The following is a 27,013-nucleotide window of genomic DNA, read 5'->3' as shown; positions in this document are numbered from 1 at the left end:
GGTAAATGGGTGCAGTGACTTTGGTTTTCAAAAAACACAATGGACCAACACCAGCAGATGACATTGCACCCCAAATCGTCACAGACTGTGGAAACTTAACACTGGACTTCAAGCAACTTGGGCTATGAGCTTCTCCACCCTTCCTCCAGACTCTAGGACCTTGGTTTCCAAATGAAATACAAAACTTGCTCTCATCTGAAAAGAGGACTTTGGACCACTGGGCAACAGTCCAGTTCTTCTTCTCCTTAGCCCAGGTAAGACGCCTCTGACGTTGTCTGTGGTTCAGGAGTGACTTAACAAGAGGAATACGACAACTGTAGCCAAATTCCTTGACACCTCTGTGTGTGGTGGCTCTTGATGCCTTGACCCCAGCCTCAGTCCATTCCTTGTGAAGTTCACCCAAATTCTTGAATCGATTTTGCTTGACAATCGTAAGGCTGCAGTTCTCTTGGTTGGTTGTGCATCTTTTTCTTCCACACTTTTTCCTTCCACTCAACTTTCTGTTAACATGCTTGGATACAGCACTCTGTGAACAGCCAGCTTCTTTGGCAATGAATGTTTGTGGCTTACCCTCCTTGTGAAGGGTGTCAGTGATTGTCTTCTGGACAACTGTCAGATCAGCAGTCTTCCCCATGATTGTGTAGCCTAGTGAACCAAACTGAGAGACCATTTTGAAGGCTCAGGAAACCTTTGCAGGTGTTTTGAGTTGATTAGCTGATTGGCATGTCACCATATTCTAATTTTTTGAGATAGTGAATTGGTGGGTTTTTGTTAAATGTGAGCCAAAATCATCACAATTAAAAGAACCAAAGACTTAAACTACTTCAGTCTGTGTGCATTGAATTTATTTAGTACACGAGTTTCACAATTTGAGTTGAATTACTGAAATAAATGAACTTTTCCACGACATTCTAATTTATTGAGATGCACCTGTATGTGTATATATATATATATATATATATATATATATATATATATATATACACACACACACACACACACAAAACTCTTAATTGGTTGAATATATATATGCTATAAAAAGCTTCATATCATCATTTTTTTTCTGGCTATTATTGGGATTTTGATTGCACAATAAACTGCTTTTGGTTTTATTCATTTTTGGACTCTTGTAGCTTCAATGTCTATGTTCTTCATAGTAAGAAAAGATGTATAAATTTGTATAATTCTATAAATAAATTTTAGAAAAACATTGGGCCGATTAATCGATAATCTATCTGCCTTTTCAGCCACCTTATTTATCATATCAGCAAAATCCACTATTGGTCGACCTCTGGTTAAATTACTCACTGTTTGAAAAGTATAGCGTAAACATTATGCGTTGTTATTATTATAGAGTGATAAAATCACTTACATATTCTGTGTAAAGTTATAGCCAATTTTACAACTATGTTGCCATGACAACATAACAAAAAAACCCCCCAAAACTATGATTTAAACAACTTTAAAGCTCAAACAATACAAAAGTTTTAACAGAAGAATTAATGTAGGTGCTTTTGTAAAAATGTTAAGCTTCACACTATTGGCCACATTCACTTCCACTGTAAGTGCCTCACTGATTTTTGCTTTCTTAAAGAAGAGGAGGGATGAGTCGAAATAGTTTTATGGGTATAATGAAGTACAATAAGGAGTGGAGAAGCGATGTTCACAGCAAATTGTTGCAGAAACATCTTTTACATGTACGATTCAACTGATTAAAATGATTGACAGAGGGAGAGAAAATTATACATAACTCCAGTCATGAGTCCTCAAACTTCATTTTCTTTTCAGATTTTATTTCTGAATAACTGATTATTTCACTGTTACAAAAGTTTTTATTAAGTACAAAAAGAAGTCTATCACAGATTAGTCCCTGTGATTTCATTTTGATTAGTTGTGCTCACAGGACGGACACACACAGCACAATTACAAAAACACCCAATCTCTTCCAAAATCATTCACATAAATTGCACTCAATATTTGTTACAGTTTTTACTCTATTCATAAAACTGAAGTGTTTGATCAAAAATGCACGTTCTTGTACGTGATAAGTGGTTGTGTACTGGCCGTCGATGTATCTGGAGTATGTGTAAATAATTAAAGGTATGTGTGTGGGCCAATGCCATTTCTGCAGCGATCAACACTGTTTATTTCTGAGCAGAAAACATACGGTAATGTGTTTGGCAGTAATAAAACACAGATATTTAATCATGTAATGTCAGTGTATGAATATGTGTAATTTTTCCTTTCATAGGTGCTCTTGTTGTCTTTTTAACCATTAAATATATAAATGAATCAGTGTATGACCTTTCTGCGACAATCTTTGGTGTCAGTTCCTGGGCGGGGTCTATTAAAGATGGGTGGGGTCTGAACGGGAATCAGACTGTCCATCTGTCTGTCACCCTGCTGATTGTTTATATCCAGTTAAACTAATCCATTTGCTGTCATTCTCCATCACTTTGTGTTGTTTTTGATGGACTCCCAGCCGACTTCGGCATACACTCTGTTCATCTGCCAGTACAGCACACCCAAGAGCTTAGACCATGACCCCTGCACTGACGGCGCACTGAAGAATTGTGGGAACGCTTCAACCAGTACCTCCACAATCACACCAGCCAGAATCTGTGAAAAAGGACAAAAGATTAGAACAGTCATTAAATCCTTGTACAGTGATTCTATGTTCAGCTAATGTACTGCATACTGCGCAGTATGTATAGAGTGCACACTATTTATAAAAATCCAAGTACTGAAAAATGTTGCTGTCATCCCCTTTTTAAAAATTAGTATGTGAAATAGTATGCAGTATGTAACAAACATTTCAAACCAAAAAATGCTACACTATCGTCACATGATTGCATTGCATGTTTAATTCAGAGAATGGCATCTCTGTTCGGTAAAAGTAGGTAGTGCTAGTGAAAAATTAGTATGGCATTCAAATGGTAAGCGTAGTATGCTAGTATACAGTATCTGAACATATAATATATCTAAAAGTAGCTTACTTTGCACAGTATACATACTACTACAGAAATACTAATAGTAGTATACTAGTGTTTATGAACATAATATACTGTAGAATATTCAAAAATTGCATACTGTGCATAGTATACATACAACTGCAGTAGTAGTAATAGTAGTATACTAGTGTATATCTAAAAATTGTATACTGTGCAAAGTGTACATACAACTGCAGAAGTAGTAATAGTAGTATACTAGTGTATATCTAAAAACTGTATACTGTGCATAGTGTACATACAACTGCAGAAGTAATAGTAGTATACTAGTGTATATCTATAGATTGTATACTGTGCATAGTGTACATACAACTGCAGAAGTAGTAACAGTAGTATACTAGTGTATATCTAAAGATTGTATACTGTGCATAGTGTACATACAACTGCAGAAGTAGTAATAGTAGTATACTAGTGTATATCTAAAAACTGTATACTGTGCATAGTGTACATACAACTGCAGAAGTAGTAATAGTAGTATACTAGTGTATATCTAAAAATTGTATACTGTGCATAGTGTACATACAACTGCAGAAGTAGTAATAGTAGTATACTAGTGTATACCTAAAAATTGTATACTGTGCAAAGTGTACATACAACTGCAGAAGTAGTAATAGTAGTATACTAGTGTATATCTAAAAACTGTATACTGTGCATAGTGTACATACAACTGCAGAAGTAATAGTAGTATACTAGTGTATATCTAAAGATTGTATACTGTGCATAGTGTACATACAACTGCAGAAGTAGTAACAGTAGTATACTAGTGTATATCTAAAGATTGTATACTGTGCATAGTGTACATACAACTGCAGAAGTAGTAATAGTAGTATACTAGTGTATATCTAAAAACTGTATACTGTGCATAGTGTACATACAACTGCAGAAGTAGTAATAATAGTATACTAGTGTATATCTAAAAATTGTATACTGTGCATAGTGTACATACAACTGCAGAAGTAGTAATAGTAGTATACTAGTGTATATCTAAAAACTGTATACTGTGCATAGTGTACATACAACTGCAGAAGTAGTAATAATAGTATACTAGTGTATATCTAAAAATTGTATACTGTGCATAGTGTACATACAACTGCAGAAGTAGTAATAGTAGTATACTAGTGTATATCTAAAAACTGTATACTGTGCATAGTGTACATACAACTGCAGAAGTAGTAATAATAGTATACTAGTGTATATCTAAAAATTGTATACTGTGCATAGTGTACATACAACTGCAGAAGTAGTAATAGTAGTATACTAGTGTATATCTAAAAACTGTATACTGTGCATAGTGTACATACAACTGCAGAAGTAGTAATAATAGTATACTAGTGTATATCTAAAAATTGTATACTGTGCATAGTGTACATACAACTGCAGAAGTAGTAATAGTAGTATACTAGTGTATACCTAAAAATTGTATACTATGCACAGTGTACATACAACTACAGTAGTAGTAAAAGAAGTATACTAGTATATATCTAAAAATTGTATACTGTGCATAGTGTACATACAACTGCAGAAGTAGTAATAGTAGTATACTAGTGTATATCTAAAAATTGTATACTGTGCACAGTGTACATACAACTGCAGTGGTAGTAATAGTAGTATATTAGAGTATATCTAAAAATTGTATACTGTGCATAGTGTACATACAGCTGCAGAATTAGTAATAGTAGTATACTAGTGTATATCTAAAAATTGTATACGGTGCATAGTGTACATACAACTGCAGTAGTAATAGTAGTATAATACTGTGCATAGTGTACATACAACTGCAGTAGTAATAGTAGTATACTACTGTATATCTAAAAATTGTATACTGTGAATAATGTACATACAGCTGCAAAAGTATTAGTAGTATAGTAGTATACTAGTGTATATCTAACAATTGTGTACTGTGCATAGTGTACAAACAGCTGCAGAAGAGGTAATAGTAGTATACTAGTGTATATCTAAAAATAAGAGGTAATTGTAGTATACTAGTGTATATCTAAAAATTGTATACTGCGCATAGTATACATACAGCTGCAGAAGAGATAATAGTACTATACTAGTGTATATCTAAAAATTGTATACTGTGCATAGTATACATACAGCTGCAGAAGTAGTAATAGTAGTATACTTGTACTCAGTAGTAGATTGGACTCAAGATGGCACCAAGTATGGCTGCTGCGTTGCAAGCTCCGACACAACATAGTAGTGTTTTGTTTGTTTTGTTCACAATTCTTATGTTTTTTGTCTTGGATGTTATCTGCCTTATTGTCTACGACAGACAAACACTTTTGGACATTGGTTCAGCAATTTCACACCGTAAACCGGACTTCACATTCCTCAATGCCGGCCCGCTGTTTACAAACACGCAAGCGGAGCCCTTTGTCTGGGCAGCACGGCCGCGGAAACGCAAAAGGAAAAGAGGAAACAGAGCCGGCGTTCTCATCAGAGTAAGACGCCGCGCAAATCGACCCCCGCTACCCACTATTCTACTGGCAAATGTTCAGTCTCTTGATAACAAGCTCTGCGAGCTGAAAGCACGGATCTCTTTCCAACGAGATACAAGGGACTGCTGCATTATCTGCCTTACGGAAACTTGGATGTCTGCGGAGATTCCAGACTCAGCCATTGAACCCGCGGGGTTCTCCGGGCACCGAGCGGACAGAGCGAAAGACCTCTCAGGTAAAAGCAGAGGAGGTGGTGTATGTTTTATGATCAAAAAATCTTGGTGTGATCAGAGGCACGTACATTCTATCAAGTCTTTCTGCTCTCCTGATCTGGAATTTCTTATGCTTCTGTGTCGACCATTCTGGCTACCAAGGGAATTCACAGCGGTCATTATCACAGCTGTGTACATTCCCCCACAAGCCGACACAGACCGGGCACTCAAGGAACTGTATGGGAGTATAAGTGAGCAGGAAACCGCACACCCTGAGGCCGCGTTCATTGTGACCGGGGACTTTAATAAAGCCAGTTTAAAATCAGTCGCACCAAAATACCACCAGCACATTAGTTTCAACACACGAGGGGACCGGGTTTTGGACCATTGCTACTCTCCCTTCCGGGATGGCTACAAATCCCTCCCCCACCCACCATTTGGCAAATCGGACCACTCTTCCATTCTGCTTCTGCCCGCTTACAGGCAGAAACTGAAACAGGAAGCACCCACCCTCAGAACGATCCAGTGCTAGTCGGACCAATCAGACTCTACGCTACAGGACTGTTTTGATCACACGGACTGGGAGATGTTCCGGTCCGCCTCTGATGACGACATCGAGCTTTACGCTGATAGCGTAATGTGTTTCATCAGAACGTGTGTAGAGGACGTGGTTCCGACCAGAACAATACGGATCTGTCCGAATCAGAAACCTTGGATTAATAGCGATGTTCGCGCGGCACTTAATGTGCGGACCTCCGCTTTTAATTCCGGGAACGCGGAGGAGCATAAACAAGCCAGTTATGAATACTGTGCATAGTGTACATACAGCTGCAGAAGTAGTAATAGTAGTATACTAGTGTATATCTAAAAATTGTATACTGTGCATAGTGTACATACAGCTGCAGAAGTAGTAATAGTAGTATACTAGTGTATATCTAAAAATTGTATTCTGTGCATAGTGTACATACAACTGCAGAAGTAGTAATAGTAGTATACTTGTGTACATCTATCTAGAAATTGTATACTGTGCATAGTATACATACAACTTCAGAAGTAATGATAGTAGTATACTGGTGTATATCTATCTAAAAATTGTATACTGTGTGTGCACAGCATACATAATACTGCAGAAAGAGTAATAGTAGTATGCTAGTGTATCTAACCATATATACTATAGTATTTCTAAAAATTGCATAAAGTGCACAGTATACATACTACTACAGAAATAATAATAGTAGTATACTAATGTATCTGAACATAATATACTATAGTATCTCAAAGTTATATACTGCTGCAGAAATACTAAATGTAGTATGCTAATATATCTCAACATATTTACTTTAGGAGATTTATATACATATTATTGCAGAAATAGTAAGAGTAGTATGTTTTTATATCCAAACATATAGTACCTCAATGTTTCATACTGTGCACAGTATGCATACTACTATAGAAATAGTAAGAGAAGTAAGCTGGTATATCTGAACATAATAAACTACAGAATATCAAAAAATAGCAATCTGTGTATAGTATACATCAGTGCTACTCAACATGTGGCTCGCAGGCCACATGCAGCCCTCGAATGACCTTTTGCGGCCCGTGTGATGATATCATCATCAGATATACTGTAAGCAGCCTATCAAATCTCTTTGAGTTATGAGGTGTTCAACTTCATGAAGATTTACACTAGTTCTGTACATTGCTGAATCATGTTAGAGAGGGAATTCTACTGCAAGAGGATGTTAAAAAAAAACAACAACAACAAATAATATCTGAGCATGTCAGATGTTATGAGAGCGGCGGTCGTTCTGCGCACATGTCCATACACAAAATATGCACGCTCACAATCTCACTTGAGTTACTCAACACTGCGCAAATCTGTCCAGTCTGTTGAATAGCTCATCAGAGATATGTACTTTCGTCGTGACAACAGTATAGGTACCAACAATCATCCATGCGATTATCTAATCAGCCAATCGTGTGGCTGCAGTGCATAAAATCAAGCAGATATGGGTCAGGAGCTTCATTTAATGTTCACATCAACCATCAGAATAGGGTAGAAATGTGATCTCAGTGATTTAGACCGTGGCATGATTGTTGGTGCCAGACGGGCTGGTTTGAGTATTTCTGTAACTGCTGATCTCCTGGGATTTTCACGCACAACAGTCTCTAGAATTCACTCAGAATGGTGCCAAAAACAAAAACATTCAGTGAGCGGCAGTTCTGTGGACAGAAACACCTTGTTGATGAGAGAGGTCAACAGAGAATGGCCAGACTGGTTCAAACTGACAAAGTCTACGGTAACTCAGATAACCACTCTGTACAATTGTGGTGAGAAGAATATCATCTCTGAATGCTATTCTGAGATGCGGGATGGCACTGTTTTGGCGGCACGAGTGGGATACTATTAGGCAGGTGGTTTTAATGTTGTGGCTGATCAGTGTATACATTATATATATATATATATATATATATATATATATATATATATATATATATATAATATACTGTATATAATCATAAAAATTAAGAGTGTTCCCTCGAGGGTAAAGGGATCCAACCTTGCGGCACCTGACCTTTCCGAAATTGAGTATCCCTGATATATATATATATATATATATATATATATATATATATATATATATATATATATATATATACTACTTCAGAAATATCAATAGTTGTATGCAAATATGTCTGAACATATTTACTTTAGTATAGATAAATACATGCGACTGCAGAAATAGTTAAAATAGTATGCTAGTATATCTATAGTCAGGGTTGGGAGGGTTACTTTTTAAATGTAATCCGTTACAATAATGATTACTTAGTGAAAATGTAATCAGTAATTTAATCCAGTTACCTCTTTAAGAAAATAATGTAATCAGATACTTTTAGTTACTTTTGATTGCCTCAAGATCGCATATGTGAATCAAGTCCAGAGAAAAGCAAAATGTTCTCGAAAGACTTTTAATCATGCCTTCTGAATGCAAACAAACCGTGTTTGAGTAAAGTAGCTATTATTATATATAAGAAAAAAAACATGAAAAACAGGGACATTGCCTCCTTATTAGGAAAACAGAATATGTTCAAATGTGGAACAACTCAGCATTTTTAACCAAATCATGTGTGTCCTGTATCTGTTACAGAACATTTTTTTATTTTCTCATCAAGCAAAAACAATGGTTTGACCTCGTTTGCCTCGAGAGCACAGTGTTGATTTGACAGTAAGTGGTGCCAGATTCACGTGAGTCATGAGATAGAACCAGAAGAGATCTTGAGCATGCATCTGATCATATCTGTATTCTGTACTAAAGCAAGCAGTGGTCTTTATAATTTTGTCAGGAGGATCTTTTTTCTTTTAAAAAAATTTAATCCTGCTTGTAATCCAAATTTTTACCAAATGTAACAGTAATCTGAATATGTTGTAACGGATTACAGTTACACAATTTTTGTATCCTGATTACATAACACTGTTACAAGTATTCCGTTACTCCCCAAGCCTGACTATAGTGTATTCAAAAACTGCACACTGTGTGTAGTATACATACTACTTCAGAAATACTAAGTAGTATGCTAATATGTCTGAATGTATTTACTTTAGTATAGATATACACAGTGCATACTATTGCAGAAATAGTAATAGTAGTAGCTGGTATATTTGAACAAATATAGTATATCTAAATTGGACATACCGTGCACAGTATGCATACTACTGCAAAAAGAGTGGTATGTAGTAGTATGCTAGTATATCGAAAAATACAGTTTATACAATATTACATTATACAAACTGCTGCAGAAATAGTTGTAATACGCAAATATGTCAAAACATATATACTAAAGTATAGCTGTAAACATACTACTTCAGAAATACTAATAGTAGTATGCTAATATGTCTGAACATATTTACTTTAGTATAGATATATACAGTGCATACTATTGCAGAAATAGTAATAGTAGCAGCTGGTATATTTGAACAAATATAGTATATCTAAACTGGGCATACTGTGCACAGTATGCATACTACTGCAAAAAGAGTGGTATGTAGTAGTATGCTAGTATATCGGAAAATACAGTTTATACAATATTACAGTATACAAACTGCTGCAGAAATAATTGTAATATGCAAATATGTCTAAACATATATACTAAAGTATAGTTGTAAACATACTACAGAAATACTAAGAACAGTATGCTATATATCTGAACATATATACTTAAGTATAGTAATAAAAATACTACTGAAGAATAGTAAGAGTAGTATGCTAGTATATCTGAACAAATATAGTATATTTAAAAATGTCATACCATGCACAGTATGCATACTACTGCATAAAGAATAATAGTAGTATGCTAGTATATCAGAACATACAGTTTATAGAATAGCATATCTGTAAATGTGCATACCGTGCACAGTATAAATACTACTGCAGAAATAGTAATAATATGCTATATATCCAAACATATAGAAATTTGCATAATGTGCACAGTATTCATACTGCATACTACTAGTAAGTCGTATTCAGAATATACCTGAAGAGTAACTTTGTAATCTTTGTTTTATACTTACTTTAAAGTAAACGGGATCCACCTTGTGTCTGATGGCATGAGATTTGCCCATCTGCTGGAAGATGCTGTTGAGTTTGTCTCCATCATGGAGGTTCTCCACCAGCATGTTGAGGGCATTCATCACCCGCAGGGCGTGTTTCTTCAGGTGAGCGTTTTGACGCATCTCCTCCGGATCCTGGATGTCACGGAACTGAGGAAAGTACTGCTTAGCCGACGGGAAGTTTCCGAAGAACCTGCAGGAACATATGGTACTTAGAGTTATGGGCCATAGCAAGAATAGTATGAATATGAACATAGATAGTTGTTTTGTGATATTATATTGTTTAAAAATACCCTATTAAAGACTCATGACTGACAATCAATTTTACTTATGAGATGTGACATATTTCCAAGTATTTTCAATGCAGGATAGAAAATAATGTCATACCAAGGGCGTAGCCAAATTTCTTTTCTCCAAATTTTCCTTAGCAACAGAAAGGCAGCACATTCAAACAGTTCTTTCACACTTTCAGAAATCAGAATTTATGCATTTTACAACTATTTTATAAATATATATTTGAAGTAAAAAAAAAAAAGAAAAAACTGTAATATTCTGGGTGGGCCCAGACCCACCCTGGCCCACCCTTGGCTACACCACTGTGTCATATCGTTTCATGGGGTCTTTAAAGACAAGCATGGCACAGTGCATGAAAATAAATGGGAAAATAAGTGTGCATGTGTGTGTGTGTTTGCATGTGCTAGAAAGTGTGTTTTGGCCTATCTGGAGAGGTACTCAAAGAAACTCATGGAAAGTCTGTTCCACTCAACTTCACACTAAAATGTATTGATCTAAGAAGCAGTTCGACTAGAATTTTGAGGTGTGTTTGTGGCGTCTAATACGTTTGACATGGTAAACCCTGAAGCCTGTGTCACAGCTGTGTAGTTCAAAGCTCAGCTGTGTTTCTTTGTGTTATTATTAACCTGAGCTTCATCCAGACGCTCACAGCCTGTTTAATGTTTGTGTCACCAATTCATCTCTCTGTCTCTCAGGTTCAGCTGGTGTTTGTTTGTTGGCAACAGAGCTTTGTTTTTGTCTGTTTTGAAGCATCGGTCACAGGTGCAAATCTCTTAAATGCACAATAAGGTTAATATTATTCTGAGTATTCCTAATGAATTCTTATGAAGAAAATGTGAGTGGTGTTTGTGTTGGCATGATACACAAAGTTGCTTGTTAGCATGAGGGTGTTGTTAATGCAGTTGCTATGCAGTTTCTAGGGTGTTCTGGATGGTTTTTAGTTTGTTCCTATGTGGTTGCTAGGGCATTCTGTAAGGTTGCTCTTAGGGATGCACCAATCCGATGCCTGGATCTTATCGGCTCCGATGCTGATGTTTTTAGATGGATCAAGTATCGGTACGACAAGTCCGATCCAAATCCGATACTGTGTGTTATTCATGGTCGTTACTGTCATGCTCCAAAAATGACATAAAAGTACCATAAAAAAAATAAATAAACATAGTCCAGATGACTCGTGCAGAGGTTTGTGTTTCATTACATATAAAAGAGTACCGTTCCCCCAATTAGTTCCACACAGGGAGATATATATTATAAACTGATTAAAAAAAAACAACAACACTGGTATCGGATCAGTATTGGTATCGGCCGATACCGAAAATTCAGGTATCGGAATCGGATCGGGAGAGAAAAAGTGGTATCGATGCATCCCTAGTTGCTATGGCATTGCTAGGTGGTTGGTAGGATGCTACCCCCTGTTGATCAAGCAAATAGATAGTCCCGCCCCAACACAAGCCAGACTGCATTTATCGGCTGATACCGATGTTTGGCTGAAACATTGGTGCATCTCGAATTTCTTCACTTGCTTTACTTAATAGTGACTTAAAGGAATATTCCAGGTTCAATGCAAGCTAAGCTCAATCAACAGCATTTGTGCCGTAATGTTAATTACAAATTGAAAAAACAAGGATTTAAACAACTTTACAGCTCAAATAATACACAAGCTTTAATAGAAGAATTACTGTGTGCTTTTATAAAATTGTAAGCTTCACATTTCTGCCTTTAAACCCTCCAAAAATTGGCCCCATTAACTCCCATTGTTAGTGACTTCAATTTTTGCTTTTTCAAAGAAAAGGACGGATGAGTCAAAATTATTTTATGTGGTAATCAACATTATGCCACAAATCTATTGAGTCAATTGAGCTTAAGTTACACTGAAACTGGAATATTCCTTTAATAGAGATGCTTGCTTTAGCGAGAGCAAATGTAGCTGTTGTTTATCTCATATGCTATTTGATCCACAGTTGAAATGACTCTTTAAATGCTCTTAACTGCTGCTGTTAGTCGCAGTGTGTTAATGTTTCAGTGTTAATGTAGGTGACCTCTGGTCTAGAATGCTACTGTATGCTGTTCTTCTAATATAACACATTCAGATGCTGTTCCTTTGAAAGCTAAAGGGCTAAAACTGTCTCTGTTAAACTCTGCTTAACAAAATATATGGGCTACTTTCCCAATAACCAGCTAATCATAAATCCTGTGATCCTGAATGTTAAAGCGTCCTCAGGGAGCGAATTTCAACACAGCTGTTTAAATGGGTGACTGCTCGAGGAGTGTTTGTTATGATTGTGTATTTTGGCACATCTCCTCTATTCAAACACACACTTGCTGTGTTATCTTGTCTCCGCAACCCTTCAGTTTCCTTTAAAGTGCTTAATGTTTCAAAAGATGCATTATCTTGCAGGCAGGCTTGCCTGATGCATGCTGTACTCAACATGTCTATTCTGAAATAGTCATTACATAAATGCACAGTGGTTGACATGGTTAAATATCTGTAAGATCAACCCGAAGGGATGTTGGTTTGTTTTACTGTATTAATTGAAAGATCGGATAGAGATGCAATTCGAAAAACCCTCTAGGAGGTCAGATGCCCCCCATTTGCCCTGTTCAACTATATTTCACCTCTTAATGCCAACAGAATGTACGAGTTAGTTAAACCACTGCATTAACTCCAGATGCCTCGACTGTAAGTCAAACAACAAAAGGAAAAGAGGCTCTTCTCCATCAAATAAAGAAGAGATTCAGTTTACCCCATTATACATATATCGGTAATTACCATAGTAAAAATAAAAAAATAATAGTATTACCATAGTAAATGTCCAAAGACAATGGTATTACCATGGTACATATAAAAAACTTTGGTATTACCAAAGAAAATATCCCAAAACAAATGTTATTACCATAGTAAATATCCTAAAACAATGGTATTACCATAGTAAATGTCCCAAAAAATTGGTATTACCATTGTTCATGTCCAAAATAGTGGCATTACCATAGTAAATTTCCAAAAACAATGGTATTACCATAGTAAATATCCTAAAACAATAGTATTACCATAGTAAATGTCCAAAAAAATTGCTATTGCCATTGTACATGTCCAAAATAATGGCATTACCATAGTAAATATAAAAAACAATGGTATTACCATTGTAAATGTCCAAAACAAATTGGTATTACTGTTGTACATGTCCAAAATAATGGCATTACCATAGTAAATATCCAAAAACAATGCTATTACCATGGAAAATTCCAAAAACTTTGGTATTACCATAGTACATGTCCAAAACAATGGGATTGCCATAGTAAATATCCAAAAACAATGAAATTACCATAATAAATATCCAAAAACAATGGTATTACCATGGTACAAATTAAACAATGTCCAAAAACAATGATGCCAAATAAAACAGGAGGTAAAACAGGATGATTTATTGATGTTGTTCTCTTAACGTGGCCCATAACTCGTGGTTGAGTAGGCTAGCTCTTAACCTCAGTCGCCGTGATTCTTTAGTCAATGATTAGAGGACGAAAAAAAGGCAGTAAAACTCGCAGACTAGAAATGTGAAACCAATCATGGTGATATTAATACATCGCTGAATGCACAACGAGATTTTTACTGTTTGCTTGTCCTTTTCTGAGCTGTTTGGTGTCATTCTAGAGTCAAGATTCTTCTAAACTTCCTTCCCATGGAAAAAACAACATGTGGGTTTAGAACAACCTATGGTAAAGTAAATAACTGTTGATAACAGCTATATTATTAGCTGAATAATTCAACAGACTTGCTTCATTTGAGAAGGAGAGTGAGATATAGCCGTCTTTTCCTCTGACTATATGATCTGAGTCGTCCACTTAAAAGCACACATCCCCTCTGAGAAATCAATCTCATTTCAGTAGCTGAAAGAGTCTAATTATAAATCTTTATCAGAGCTCTTCAGGTGTCGTCTTCAGAGAGCATGTGAGGTGTTACCTTTAGAGAAGCTACCGTGAGCTCTGAAATGATGATCAACTACAAAACATCCATCAAAATACAGCACTGATAGAAAACGGACCGTTAGAGATGTTTTTAAAGCGTTGAGGTAAAAAATGAAGAAATGTCTTCTGCAGGGAGGGGGTGAGGTGATGGGAGGATTTGATGTGGAAAAACTTCACACTGTTGCTGAACGATAAGCTCAAATTCACAAGATTCTAGAACATCAGAAGAACAACGAGAGCGAGAGAGATCTTACAATATAGCTAAAAAAAATCTCATAGACATTGAAAGAAAGACCTGAGTCATATCTAGAGACAAGAATATTATAGAAATCCCAGCAGTCACAGCTCTGAGGGTGTTCAAACCTCACTGCTACACACATTTCCTCCAGCAGCCCTCCTGCACCCAATTTACTGCCTTTTCTTTCCATCGAATACAATATTAATCATTATTTATCATCACATAAGCAGTTCCAGCGGGATTTATTTTCACAACTCTCATGTGTTGTCACCATAGAGCAGCACCCTGGATTTATCACACCATCAGTCCACCTGGAGTAAACTGACATTAAGTGTTTTGATCAAGAGCACACTTGTTCTTGCTTCTTGTGGGAATTGAACCAGCAACCTTCTATGTACCAGCCCCAAGCTTTAACCACTACACATACATAAAAATGCAAACACATGGTATTACCATGGTACATGTCCCAAAACTATGGTATTACTATAGTAAATGTCCAAAAACATGGTTTTACCATGGTTCATGTCACAAAAATCAATGCTGTTACCATAGTAAATGTCCAAAAACAATGGTATTACCATGGTACATGTCCAAAAACATAGTATACCATAGTAAATGTCCAAAAACACTGGTGTTACCAAGGTACATGTCCCACAAACTATGGTATTACCATAGTTAATGTCCAGAACAATGGTATTACCATAGTAAATGTCAAAACTATGGTATTACTATAATAAATGTCCAAAAACATGGTATTGCTATAGTAAATGTCCAAAATCAAAGGTATTATCATGGTACATGTCCAAAAACATGATTTTAACATGGTACGTGTCTAAAAAACAATGGTGTTACCAATGTACATCTCTCAAAAACTATGGTATTGCCATGGTACATGCCCAAAAACAATGGTATTACCATAGTAAATGTCCAAAGACATGGTATTACTATGGAACATGTCTCGAAAACAATGGCGTTACCCTAGTAAATGTCCAAAAACTAAGGTATTATCATGGTACATTTCCAAAAACAATGGTATTACCATAGTACATGTCCAAATCAATTGTATTACCATAGTAAATGAGCAAACACAATGGCATTACCATTGTTAATATCCTAAAACAGGGGCATTACCATAGTACATATTAAAAATACTATGGTATTAACATAGTCAATAACCAAAAACAGTGGTATTACCATTGTGCATTTAAAAAACTATGATATTACCATAGTAAATATCCAAAAACAATTGTATTACCATGGTTCATACTGTATATAAAAACAGTGCTATTGCCATGTTACATTTCCCAAAATGTATGGTTCTACTATAGAAAATGTCTAAAAATCTGGTATTATCATGGTACATGTCTGTGGTATTACTTTGGTATTACTTTGCCACTGTGTCTAAAACACCACAGTATTAAAATGGTAAACCATAGTAATAATATGGTACCATTTGTTAGTGGTCGCTGTGTTTATAAAGCCCCACATGTGTAAATAAGAGTAAAGCTGAAGTTAGACAGACATACAGTACCTGACGAGTACAGCGACTCCAGCGTCCTCTTTGTTGTCGTTGACGGGTCTCCATGTGTCCTGGATTACACACATGTCCTCCTCTGTGAGCGTCTCAGGAGCCTCTGTGTGCTCCACAACTCCAACTCGCTCCATTCAGAACAATAGCTGAGAAAACACTCCACACACACACAATCACCCTAGCCTAACCCTCACACACACTTCAGAGAGAGAGAGAGAGAGTGAGAGAGCTGTGTGTGTCCCTGCTGTCTCACTGCCTGAGTCTCTGTTCTGTCTGTCTCTCTGTGTGCCTTCAAGAGTCTCTCTCTCTTGTGTTGAAGAGTTGCTGCTGAATGAAGACGGTCCTCCCCCTTCCTCTCTTTTATCTGCTCTCTCTCTCTCTCTCTCTCTCTCTCTCTCTCTCACTCACTCACATACTTGCACATTTTCTCAAGCTTTTTTTTCTCAAAGTTCTTAGACACTTCTCTGACATCCATACATTCCTCATTGAGATTCTTTAAGACCTTAGTTGTTTTTCTCAGAACACAATGCAAGATTTTGTGCTTCTCAGATGTTTCTCCTGAGACAAAGACCCCTTTATTCTCAAATGTGTCTCCTAGAGTTTCAAAAGCGGTCTCGATGTCTCTAACTGTGCTCAGATTTGCAAAGACACCAAAGTCTGCATTCAAAAGTTTTTTTTGTCTTTTTTTGTGTGTGTATTGTGAAAAGCTCTATACAACTACATTTACCTCAAGCAAACATACAATACATCCCACCAAATAGTTTAACAGCAAATATACATCTCCACCTTACGTCAAGACATTAACACATGGGTGAAAAAATAAACACACAAATGAGTCAATTGTTGACACAGTAAACATATAGAGCTATAAAATTAAAGGAATGTTCTGGTTTCAGGTTGAGGGCAATTAACAGCATTTGTGGAATAATGTTGATTACTACTAAAAATAATTTTGACTCATCCCTCATTTACTTAAAAACTGCAAAAATTGCGGTTACAGTAAGACACTTACAATGGAAGTGAATGGGGGCCAGTCGATAAACGCTAAATTAAAGACAGTTTGAAAAGGATAGGCTCAAGATGTAAACATTATACATGTAAAGAGGATTTTAGTGAGATAAAATCACTCACTAACCTTTTCTGTGTAAAGTTATAGCCAATAGTGATTACAGTAAGACACTTATAATGGAAGTGAATGGGGGCCAGTCAATAAACATTCAAATACTCACTGTTTCAAAAGTATAGCCACAAGACGTAAACAGTATACATGTTAACATGATTTAAGTGTGATAAAATATCTGATCAACACAATTTTAGTATGATGAATCGCTTACAGGGCGTTGTGTTGCCTTGGTAACGAAGTTGTAAAATTGGCTTTTTTACACAGAAAAGTTTAGTAAGTGATTTAATCACATTAAAATCATGTTAACACGTGTATTGTTTATGTCTTGTGGCTATACTTTTGAAACAGTGAGTATTTTAATGTTTATGGACTGGCCCCCATTCACTTCCATTGTAAGTGCCTCATTGTAACCAATCTCTTTAATGAGAAATGTTTGAGTTCATACTGAGATCTCTGACTTTTGATTGCAGACTTCTGAGCACAGTTTGAGGCATCTCTTCTAAAACTCTGCAAGAGACTTCAGCAAATTTGCTCTTGTCACGCTCTCTAAGAGTAACAACTGACATATTAAAGAGATCTCATTCATGATTTTCTTTCCTGCCTGTAGATCATAGACAGATTAGTAATACTGTATATTGAGGTGTTTAAATCCATACTGCGGTTTGCAGCCTGATTTCATGAACATTACATGACCAAGGCGACATTTAAGTGCATTTACGAAATTACATGCTTCATTACACTTTTGGCTGCCGTTTCCCAGTCAAACGTCCAGCAGGGGGCACCAAAACCGGGTGAAATTATGGCGTAATCAGACAAGATTTTTAACGTTCATTCTATGAGATTAGATTGGCGGTTTGATGTGACCCGTTTAAACTCTCAGAGTAAACTGAAATGGGTTGCTCAATCGTTCCAGTACATGATAAAAACAAACAGTAACTTGATGCTAAAATTCTGTCTATTTCACCAAAAACACAGTGATATACAGTAAGTTACAAACGTTTGTTTTCTATAGTAGATAAAACTCCTGCAGCAGTTCTGTTACAGTGACCTTGAGTTTGTTTTACCACATACGTGAGAAACGTCCACGAAATATCTGCACAGTCATCATTCACACACACTCAGACTGCTTTTCACCTACTGACACTAAACACAACGCCACATGAAACTTTTCCCCCAGGGCGCTGAACACAATCAAACATAATCAAACTCATCAGAAATCATAGTTAGCATGATGCAGCTATGTCATGTTTGTGACTAATTAAATAAAAACATTTAGACAAGTCTGTTAGGCGTCAGTGGGTGAAATGTGTACGTGTGTGAGTGAGTGAGTGAGTGAGTGTGTGTGTGTGTGTGTGTGTGTGTGTGTGTGTGTGTGTCATGACCGAACCATAAAGACTCTTGACTTTACACTCTTTTATTGACATAATCGTTAAGAGGGAGAAGTCCACTGTGATGTGGTGAATAGATAGACTACGATTTTTCAAAAGGTTTTTAATATCTAAAAAATATCTGTATATATTAAATGAGGACATATCATACAGTACACTTCTTCTACTGTTAGAGTTTGTGTTGTGGTCATTATAATTAACTCTATTTAATAAAACAACAGAAAACTTTTGCACTTTTAGAATTAAATGTATATAGGTGTTTCTTCAACTTCAGGTTCTTTCATGTCCCAGGGGTTGATTTTTATTAAATCGAACCGATTTTTAAAACGTTTTTTCTTTTTGTTACATGAAGGTCTCATTAAAATTTGAATTGGAAAATTTTTGTGACATCATCATTTATTTTTGGTACTTTTCAAATGTCTTTTATGTATAGATTTTGTTGTTTTATTCTTGTCCCAGACACAGACTTTTAATATTAAACTATGAAAATACATTATAAAAATACAAGTGATTACATGTTTACAAATATGATCATTTAAACAAAGAGTGAAATAAACAAAAACACTTTCAAAGTTTATTGTGTGAAAATGATTTCTATTGATTTTTCAAAAATTACGATTGTCCCACAGTTGTGGCGTCATTTCCAGCACACCAAACTATTTAACCCCTAATAAAGTTTAAAAAAAATGTTGTATACTTGTTATCCAAATAGACAAGAAGAGCACGCTTGAGATAAAATGAGACATGTGATGTTTGAAGAAAACATCAATGGAAATATCACTTTACTATTGGCCGTCATTTCCGATTAAGCTGTAATTTTGCCTAATCATGCAATAAATAAATAATAAATAAAATCATATTTCAGTGTGTGCATTTAGGATACATAAAATGTTATCCATGAATATGGTTGCCATTGAGTGTGTGTGTGCCTGGCTCATTTTGGTACAAATATTTCAGTATACTGTATGTGTGTATATATAGAGTGAGTGCTGAGCGCATTATATTGACAGCGCTCTAGATTCGCTAATTATACATTTTCGTAGTTCTAAATATGCTTGGCTGCTAAAAGTTACTACAAAGTAACCCATAACACTGGGTTTTTGTTAACAGAAGAGTGGATAAGAGCATTTCACTGCAGTAAAAGGCCTTTGTCAACTCTACTACAAACAAAAGTCTTCCTTCCATGTTCAAAATAAAGGCTTAAGGGTTTAACTGGACCGCATAGCTATGCCACTTGCAGTGGCAGCGTCTGGATTTTTTTGTTGGAGGTGCAGAGGGCAGGGGCGGACTGGGAGGAGAAATCGGCCAGGGATTTTACATAGAAACTGGCCCAAAAGTCGCTGTCCTTTTCTGCATATCGCTGCCCCCTTCGGCATATCGTGGCGCCGTTTTGTGGCTCGTTCTGCATTACGCGGCAGCCTATTTCAGCTTATCATGGCCCCTTCTGGCCCCGTTTCGCGGCCGGCCCACCTGGAAAAGTCCCAGTTCTTCCGATGGCCAGTCCGCCCCTGGCAGAGGGGGTGCTAATAAAATAACTAAATTGTATCATGAATGCATAAAGTCACTTTTAGAGCCCATAAAGAAATACTCTGACTTAACTAGCGAGCTAGACTTTTCCTAGCAAACTTTCAAGTAATTAACAAAAATTTCGTTCACCTACCAGAGATACAATGTGTGCTACAAATCCTACACTTGTTAGAACTGCACATATCCAGTCATCTGGCTGGTCTTTGCTTCATATTGTTTCTATTGTTATTGATGTTGATGATCAACTTCAAATGATCGCTTACGCGTGCCTTTACCTGAGGACATAACCTACAGTAACTGTCTCCTCCCCCCAAACTAATATAATCAAGACCATAGAGTTTGTTTTATACTTACATAGGCGGCCAGAAGTTTGGAATAATGTACAGATTTTGGTCTTATGGAAAGAAATTGGTACTTTTATTCACCAAAGTGGCATTCAACTGATCACAGTGTATAGTCAGGACATTAATAACTTGAAAAATTACTATTACAATTTAAAAAAAAAAAAGAAATCAGAAATTATTGAACTACTTCAAAGAGTTCTCATCAAAAAATCCTCCACGTGCAGCAATGACAGCTTTGCAGATCCTTGTTATTCTAGCTGTCAGTTTGTCCAGATACTCAGGTGACATTTCACCCCACACTTCCTGTAGCACTTGCCATAGATGTGACTGTCTTGTCGGGCACTTCTCACGCACCTTACAGTCTAGCTGAACCCACAAACGCTCAATGGGGTTAAGATCCATAACACTCTTTTCCAATTATCTGTTGTCCAATGTCTGTGTTTCTTTTCTTTTTGTTTTTCTGTTTCAAAAGTGGCTTTTTCTTTGCAATTCTTCCCATAAGGCCTGCACCCCTGATTAAAAAAATTTACATCTTTAGAAAATTCTTGGGGGAGCTGTGCTATGCAAATTTCTGACAGGGCTATAGCACCGGCAAGACCTGCCCTAGAGCCGCTACTGGCCACATGCAAATGTACAGTAAATTAGTACATGAAATTAGTACATAAATATGCTACTGTTTTATAACAATAATAATAATAAAATATAAATCAACCACTGCATACACTTATTTATACAAAAATAATCTGAGCTATATTATCCAAATAGAAACATTTGAGACAAAGCATGTGGGTGTGGATGTGTGTGTGGTTATATAAGGACATGAGTGTGAATTAAAAGCAGATGTCTGTCTGTTGAAGACACATCCCAGCCCTGAGGCATGTGATCTATCATTAGAGATTCGTTACAGCATATATCCTAATACTTCTTTTCATCCTCAACTTCTGAAGAGCAATTTTGTCTGAACGTTTGTTAACTGCTGTTGAGGTTAAGTGTTCTTGGCAGTACAAACATACTTTGTTGAGTTATTTATTTATTAGTCAGTTTGTGTGTGATTACCTCTGTGTTTCAATGGATTCACACATACTCCAACTGTATTCACACATACTCCATTTACTTCAACTGTATTTGATTCATGTCTATAATTTACTGCATTTCTGCTGTCCTCTAGTGGAAGCAAGGTACAGTTACATACAAGAGTGGGACAGAGGTCGATTCCAGCCAAGTTTGTTCATTTGTCAGTTGCATAGCCTAGACCATGGGTTTTCAAAGTTTGTGATGCTAGGGACCCAGTGTGAGAAAAATAGTAAAAATTATATTATAAGTATTTATTATATGCAAAATTAAATCATTAGCTTTTCTGTAGTGATTTTACTAAAGCCAAAGGAAATTATTAAAATATTATATGTAAAAGATTTACTTTTGTTCATGTTTCTTCTATTGGAGTATTGAATTATAAACCTTTTCAGTTCCCTTCAAATTTATTTGTGTAATGCTTTTCACAATAAAGTTTTTAAAGCATGTTTTGCAGAGAATATTTCTTACAAATAAGAGTATATTATAATATATTAAATTAAATGCAGATTTATTTTTATTTTGAACTGTTTTTATTTGTTATTATGACTTTCAATAGAATAAAATAATTACGAATAATCTCATAATTCCAGAATGAAAAGGTAACGACATAAAACAATGTCAAAATATGTTACACTTTTTTTTCTTTCTCTGAAAATGTTCACGGACCCCCTAACACCCCAGTTTGAAAATTCTTGGCCTAGACAGTCCAGTCTAAATAGTGACTTTTGTTAGGCTTGCTATGAAAACACTGTAGGGGGAGTAGTTACAGAGGCAGGGGTATGGCAGACATGGACAAATTATTAATCATTCTATTCTGCAGAATCTGCAAATGATTAATGCATTTGTGGCCAGTGTGTGGTGCTGTCAACAAACTAGTCCTGCACATTGAAACAGCTGTTGAAAATACACTTATTAAGTTTCAGGTCAATAGTCAAAGCAAATGAAAATACGGTCTCACTTCTTGTTTGTTGTCCTCATTATCAAAGTAATTGATGTGTTACATGCTTTTCATAACTTTTGACCTGGATTATAGACAATCTTAAGATCTATAGACCCACATTTGGGAAAAATGTGCTGAAAGCTGTAGGATGAGAAAAAAAAAGTAATATAATTTTGAAATTACTGAAAAAAAATTATATGTATTAGTATTACATTTTGAACTGTTGATGGTGCTAGATGTTTTGTGGAAGAGGCTCCAAAATTGGCATCAGGAATGTTCAGACCCTCTCCAATCAGTGTGCCAAATTTCACAACTTTTTACCATACTGTATGCGCTGCCACTGTCAGGATTCTGTCACTTAGGTAATGTTTATTGTGTGGGGTAGTTTCTGTTTGTTTTGTTTTTTATTAATAAAGCCTGGCATCTTTAACCCCCACATGTGACAGAACTAACTGGCCAAAGCGAGGACTCGGCAAAGGCATGGGCATTTTATTGACTCCTACTCCAATTCGGCAGGAACCGTTCTCCCAGAACCTGACCATAGACTGCAGGTTGAAAAATTGTCGCCAGGGCAACCGCCCTTTTGGGATTTATGTTGAGGCACTCCTCAATGCGGTCCAGTGGTTTTTCTGGCTGGACTGGATGAGCCCTTAGACTGGGAGATTTAAGGAGTTGGACTTTCTGGGCGGAGGTGGACCAGGTGTGCGAGATCATGGAGAAAAGGTTCCTACATGGGCAGTTGGAACCCATCTTTGGTAGTCCCACCTCCCAGCCCATGTAAGTGTCCATCTCTTTCCCTGCATCTGGCTGCCAGGAGGAGGGTGAGCATGCTGCTGGCCGCCAGGAGGAGCCCGCTGCTGACCGCCAGGGGGTGGAAGGGCCCGCTGCTGACCGCCAGGAGGTAGAGGGGCCCGCTGCTGTCCGCCTGAAGGGAGGGGCCCACTACTGTCTGTCAAGAGGTGGCCAAACCTGCTGCCGACTGCCAGGAGGCAGAGAAGCTCATGGCTGACTGCCAGGAGGTGGCTGAGACTACAGCAGCTCTCCACACTGTCCGCAGGAGTGGGAGGAGTAGGAGATGGGTTTCTGTGTGAGTATCTGCTGCAGCTTGCCAGGAGGGGTCCAAACCTGCTGCAGCTTCCCTAGAGGCCATCAATGTCCCACCTAACTCATCAGCAGCTGCCATCCAGACTGACACCCTTCCTCGAACCTCCTCCCAGGCTGCCGGACCCCACCCCCTACCTGGACCCTCCTCCCGGGCCGCCGGACCCGGCCCCCTACCTGGACCCTCCTCCCAGGCCTCCAGACCCTGCTTTCTTACTGAAGCCTCCCCCCTGGTTCCACTTTCTGTCTTGCGGTGGTGGCAGTAAGGTTGTGTTATTAAAGAAGGCAGAGGACACCTTAGGGATGCTGAGTGTTCTCTGTGTAAACCAGTGTGATGGAGGAAATGAGGACAAACAACAACACGAGGAGAGATTTTACAAGGGAGGGAAGGTGTCTTGGTGGAACTTCTACTTCTCAGAACAGCCAGGGTCAATGCCATTCATCAAACGAGACAAGTTTGACTACATTATTAATACCATTATTCCAGACACACGCAAACTGAAGAGAGCTTGTGTGTGCCTCAACATCTCCCATCTTCCAGGATGTGGTGGCACTTCCCTAGCCATGCTTGTTCTCTGGACACTCAAGGATAAATTTTGTTGTGCAGTGCTGAAGGATAAATCTGACAATTTCACTGATGTGGCCCAACAGGTGGTGCAGCTGCTAACCTATGAGACAAATGAGCAACCAAAACTTCCTGTTTTGCTGATGATCGATGATTTTGAAGACCTTTGTGATGTAAAAAACTCCAACTGCAAATTGAGGAGGAATGTCAGAAACAAAACATTTTTTGTCCACAAGTCATTCTTGTCAACTGCATGAGAGTTGAATCCCGTGAACAGATGGAAGGAACTGACGATGTTGTTTTCTTTGGAAGCAATTTATCTGAGAAGGAACAGGAACTGTTTAGAGAAAAGCTAAAGGAGTTGAAGAAGACAAACACAAACACGAAAACATTTTATGGGTTTATGATTCCGATAACAAACTTTTCATCTAAGTATATTCAGCATGTTGTGGAAAATATCATGAAGGGGTTCAACTTTCAACACAAAAATGCTCAACTTTTTACTACTTATGGAGTGACAAAGGCAGAAATCACTAACCTCCTGCTCACAATAGACCTTTTTTATAAATACACTCTGGGGAAATGAAAATTAATGCAAGATGTTCACAGCATGTTGTTGAAGAGGCATGATTCAGCTGATGTTGAGGACTCCCTTTTTTTGCCTCTTATCCAAGATATAATGAAGGAGACCCCAGGTATGGAGGAGACTGTTTTAAAAAATGCAGCAAAGTGCAACAGAAAACATGCAATATTATTCCAGCTCCTTGCCAGTTACCATTACATAAAAAAGCAGGAGTTTACCATGGCCAATGCCTATGCAAAAAAGGCAAAAGCCCTTTCAGAGAACAACTTGTATATATGTGACACATAACAGATACATATGCGAGAGCTCGAGTGTGCCTTTCGCAGAGATAAAGATGATCCCATAAAGCCAGATGTATCTTAAATTCTCCAGATGTATCTTAAATTAGTCAAGTCTGCAACAAAAGCTTGCAAGGAAACACAACAAACTGCAGACTAAGAGGCTATGGCTCGATTGAAAAGAAAGAATGATTATAAAACCTATAACACTGCTGGTTTTCTCATTGAACTTCAAGTTGCAGTTAAAGTCATAGAAATCCTGAAAAAGACACCACTGTTTCATGCAGATGAGAACAATTGCCATGGTCAAGTCCTCTTGGGTAAAATTAACTTTCAAACTTTGGCTTTAAAGGCACCTGCACTCAAGCCATATTATGATGTATTTTGTGAAAATATGAGCTATCTACTTACACTAAAACACGCAATGAGGCAGCATTTTGATTTTCTTGACAATTTTTTTGTCAATTTAGAACACTTTTTCACCTCAAAAGACAAACCTAAAGAAACAATACAGCCTAAGGTTCAAACGTGCTTTCTACAGTATACTGAGCTCTTTTGCTAAATGAATTGGAGTGGTGATCTGGTCAGAAATCAGCACTTGAACACTGTGCTTAAACTTGAGAAGATGCGGCAATGTTTAGAGAGGAGCCAGGCTGATTCCTATACTAGGTTTCTAAAATATCTCTATGAGAAAGACTCTGCATCGACTCTTGATGAGATCATCCAGCAGTACAACTTCATTCTGTTTGATTCCAAAGATGCAAGACAAAACGAAACCCACACAACCTACGGCCACTTTGCACTTCAGCACCTGCTTCACTCTCTTTCTCAGTGGGACTCTGGAACTGCCAATCAGCTGTGAACAAAGCTGACTTCATTCCAGCCTTTGCCACACAGTCCACCATCAGCATCCTGGCACTGACAGAAACATGGATAGGTCCAGAGGATACAGCAACACCTGCTGCTCTCTCCAACAACTTCTCCTTCTCTCACACCCCTCAACACATCGGTAGGGGTGGGGGAACAAGTTTGCTCATTCATAACAACTGGACTTTTTCACCACACTCTTCTCTATATAACAATACAACTTTTGAATTCCATGCTATCACTAAAATGCAACCAACAAAAATACATATTGTTGGCATTTATCGCCCTCCAGGTCAAGTGGCAAACTTTCTTGAGGGGTTGGATGTCCTGCTGTCCTCCTTCCCAGAGGATGGTAAGCCACTTGTGGTGCTTGGTGATTTCAACATACACCAAGACAAGCCCCAGGCCACTGAACTGAATGTTCTTCTGGCCTCATTTGACTTGGAAAGACTAAGTACCACAGCAACTCACAGTCGGGCAACCAGCTGGACCTAAATTTTACACGTAACTGTACCAACTCAAATATTCTTGTTACTCCTTTACATGTCTCACTTTGTTCAATTCAAAATGACTCTCCTATCTACATTAAAACAGACTCCATGTTTGGTTTCCTTTTGCCGTAATCTACATTCTCTTTCACCCTCTCACCTTTCCACTGCTGTCTCTACCTCTCTTCCCACACAATATTTATTTTCCACCCTTGATGTAAACACTGCCACAGACACACTAAGCTCTACTTTAACAACCTGTCTAAACAACATCTGTCCTCTCTCCTCAAGGCCAGCACGTACTACACCACCCAGCCCCTGGCTCTCTGACATCCTTCGTGAACACTGGACTGACCTCAGGGCAGCTGAGAGGAGATGGTAGAAATCTAAAGATCCAGCAGATCTAGGTAAGTATCAGTCTCTGCTTGCAACTTTT

The 27,013-nt window shown here is 37.4% G+C and overlaps 1 protein-coding gene across 1 annotated transcript; it reads right to left on the bottom strand.

Annotated features, from left to right (window-relative positions):
• Positions 1–1,494: 1,494 nt before the first annotated feature.
• Positions 1,495–16,638, bottom strand: LOC127449911 (cytoglobin-1-like). The gene is made up of 3 exons (XM_051713540.1): positions 16,300–16,638; positions 10,232–10,463; positions 1,495–2,619 (listed from the first exon to the last, which is right to left on the bottom strand). The coding sequence occupies exons 1-3, from the start codon at positions 16,431–16,433 to the stop codon at positions 2,452–2,454; spliced, it is 534 nt and encodes a 177-aa protein (XP_051569500.1). The 5' UTR covers positions 16,434–16,638; the 3' UTR covers positions 1,495–2,451.
• Between the last annotated feature and the right edge of the window lie 10,375 nt (positions 16,639–27,013).

The sequence above is a fragment of the Myxocyprinus asiaticus genome, chromosome 13, assembly GCF_019703515.2.
Source record: "Myxocyprinus asiaticus isolate MX2 ecotype Aquarium Trade chromosome 13, UBuf_Myxa_2, whole genome shotgun sequence".
Classification (NCBI taxonomy): Eukaryota; Metazoa; Chordata; class Actinopteri; order Cypriniformes; family Catostomidae; genus Myxocyprinus; species Myxocyprinus asiaticus.
This window is presented reverse-complemented; position numbering and strand designations above follow the sequence as displayed.

What these genes read in the sequence shown, in the direction of transcription:
- LOC127449911 (XM_051713540.1), bottom strand. Translation starts at nt 16,433, where the DNA reads ATGGAGCGAGTTGGAGTTGTGGAGCACACAGAGGCTCCTGAGACGCTC. An exon ending in GGAGTCGCTGTACTCGTCAG is followed by an intron (nt 10,464 to 16,299) that starts GTACTGTATGTC and finishes ATGTTCCTGCAG; the next exon opens with GTTCTTCGGAAACTTCCCGT. An exon ending in TGGATCCCGTTTACTTTAAA is followed by an intron (nt 2,620 to 10,231) that starts GTAAGTATAAAA and finishes CCTTTTTCACAG; the next exon opens with ATTCTGGCTGGTGTGATTGT.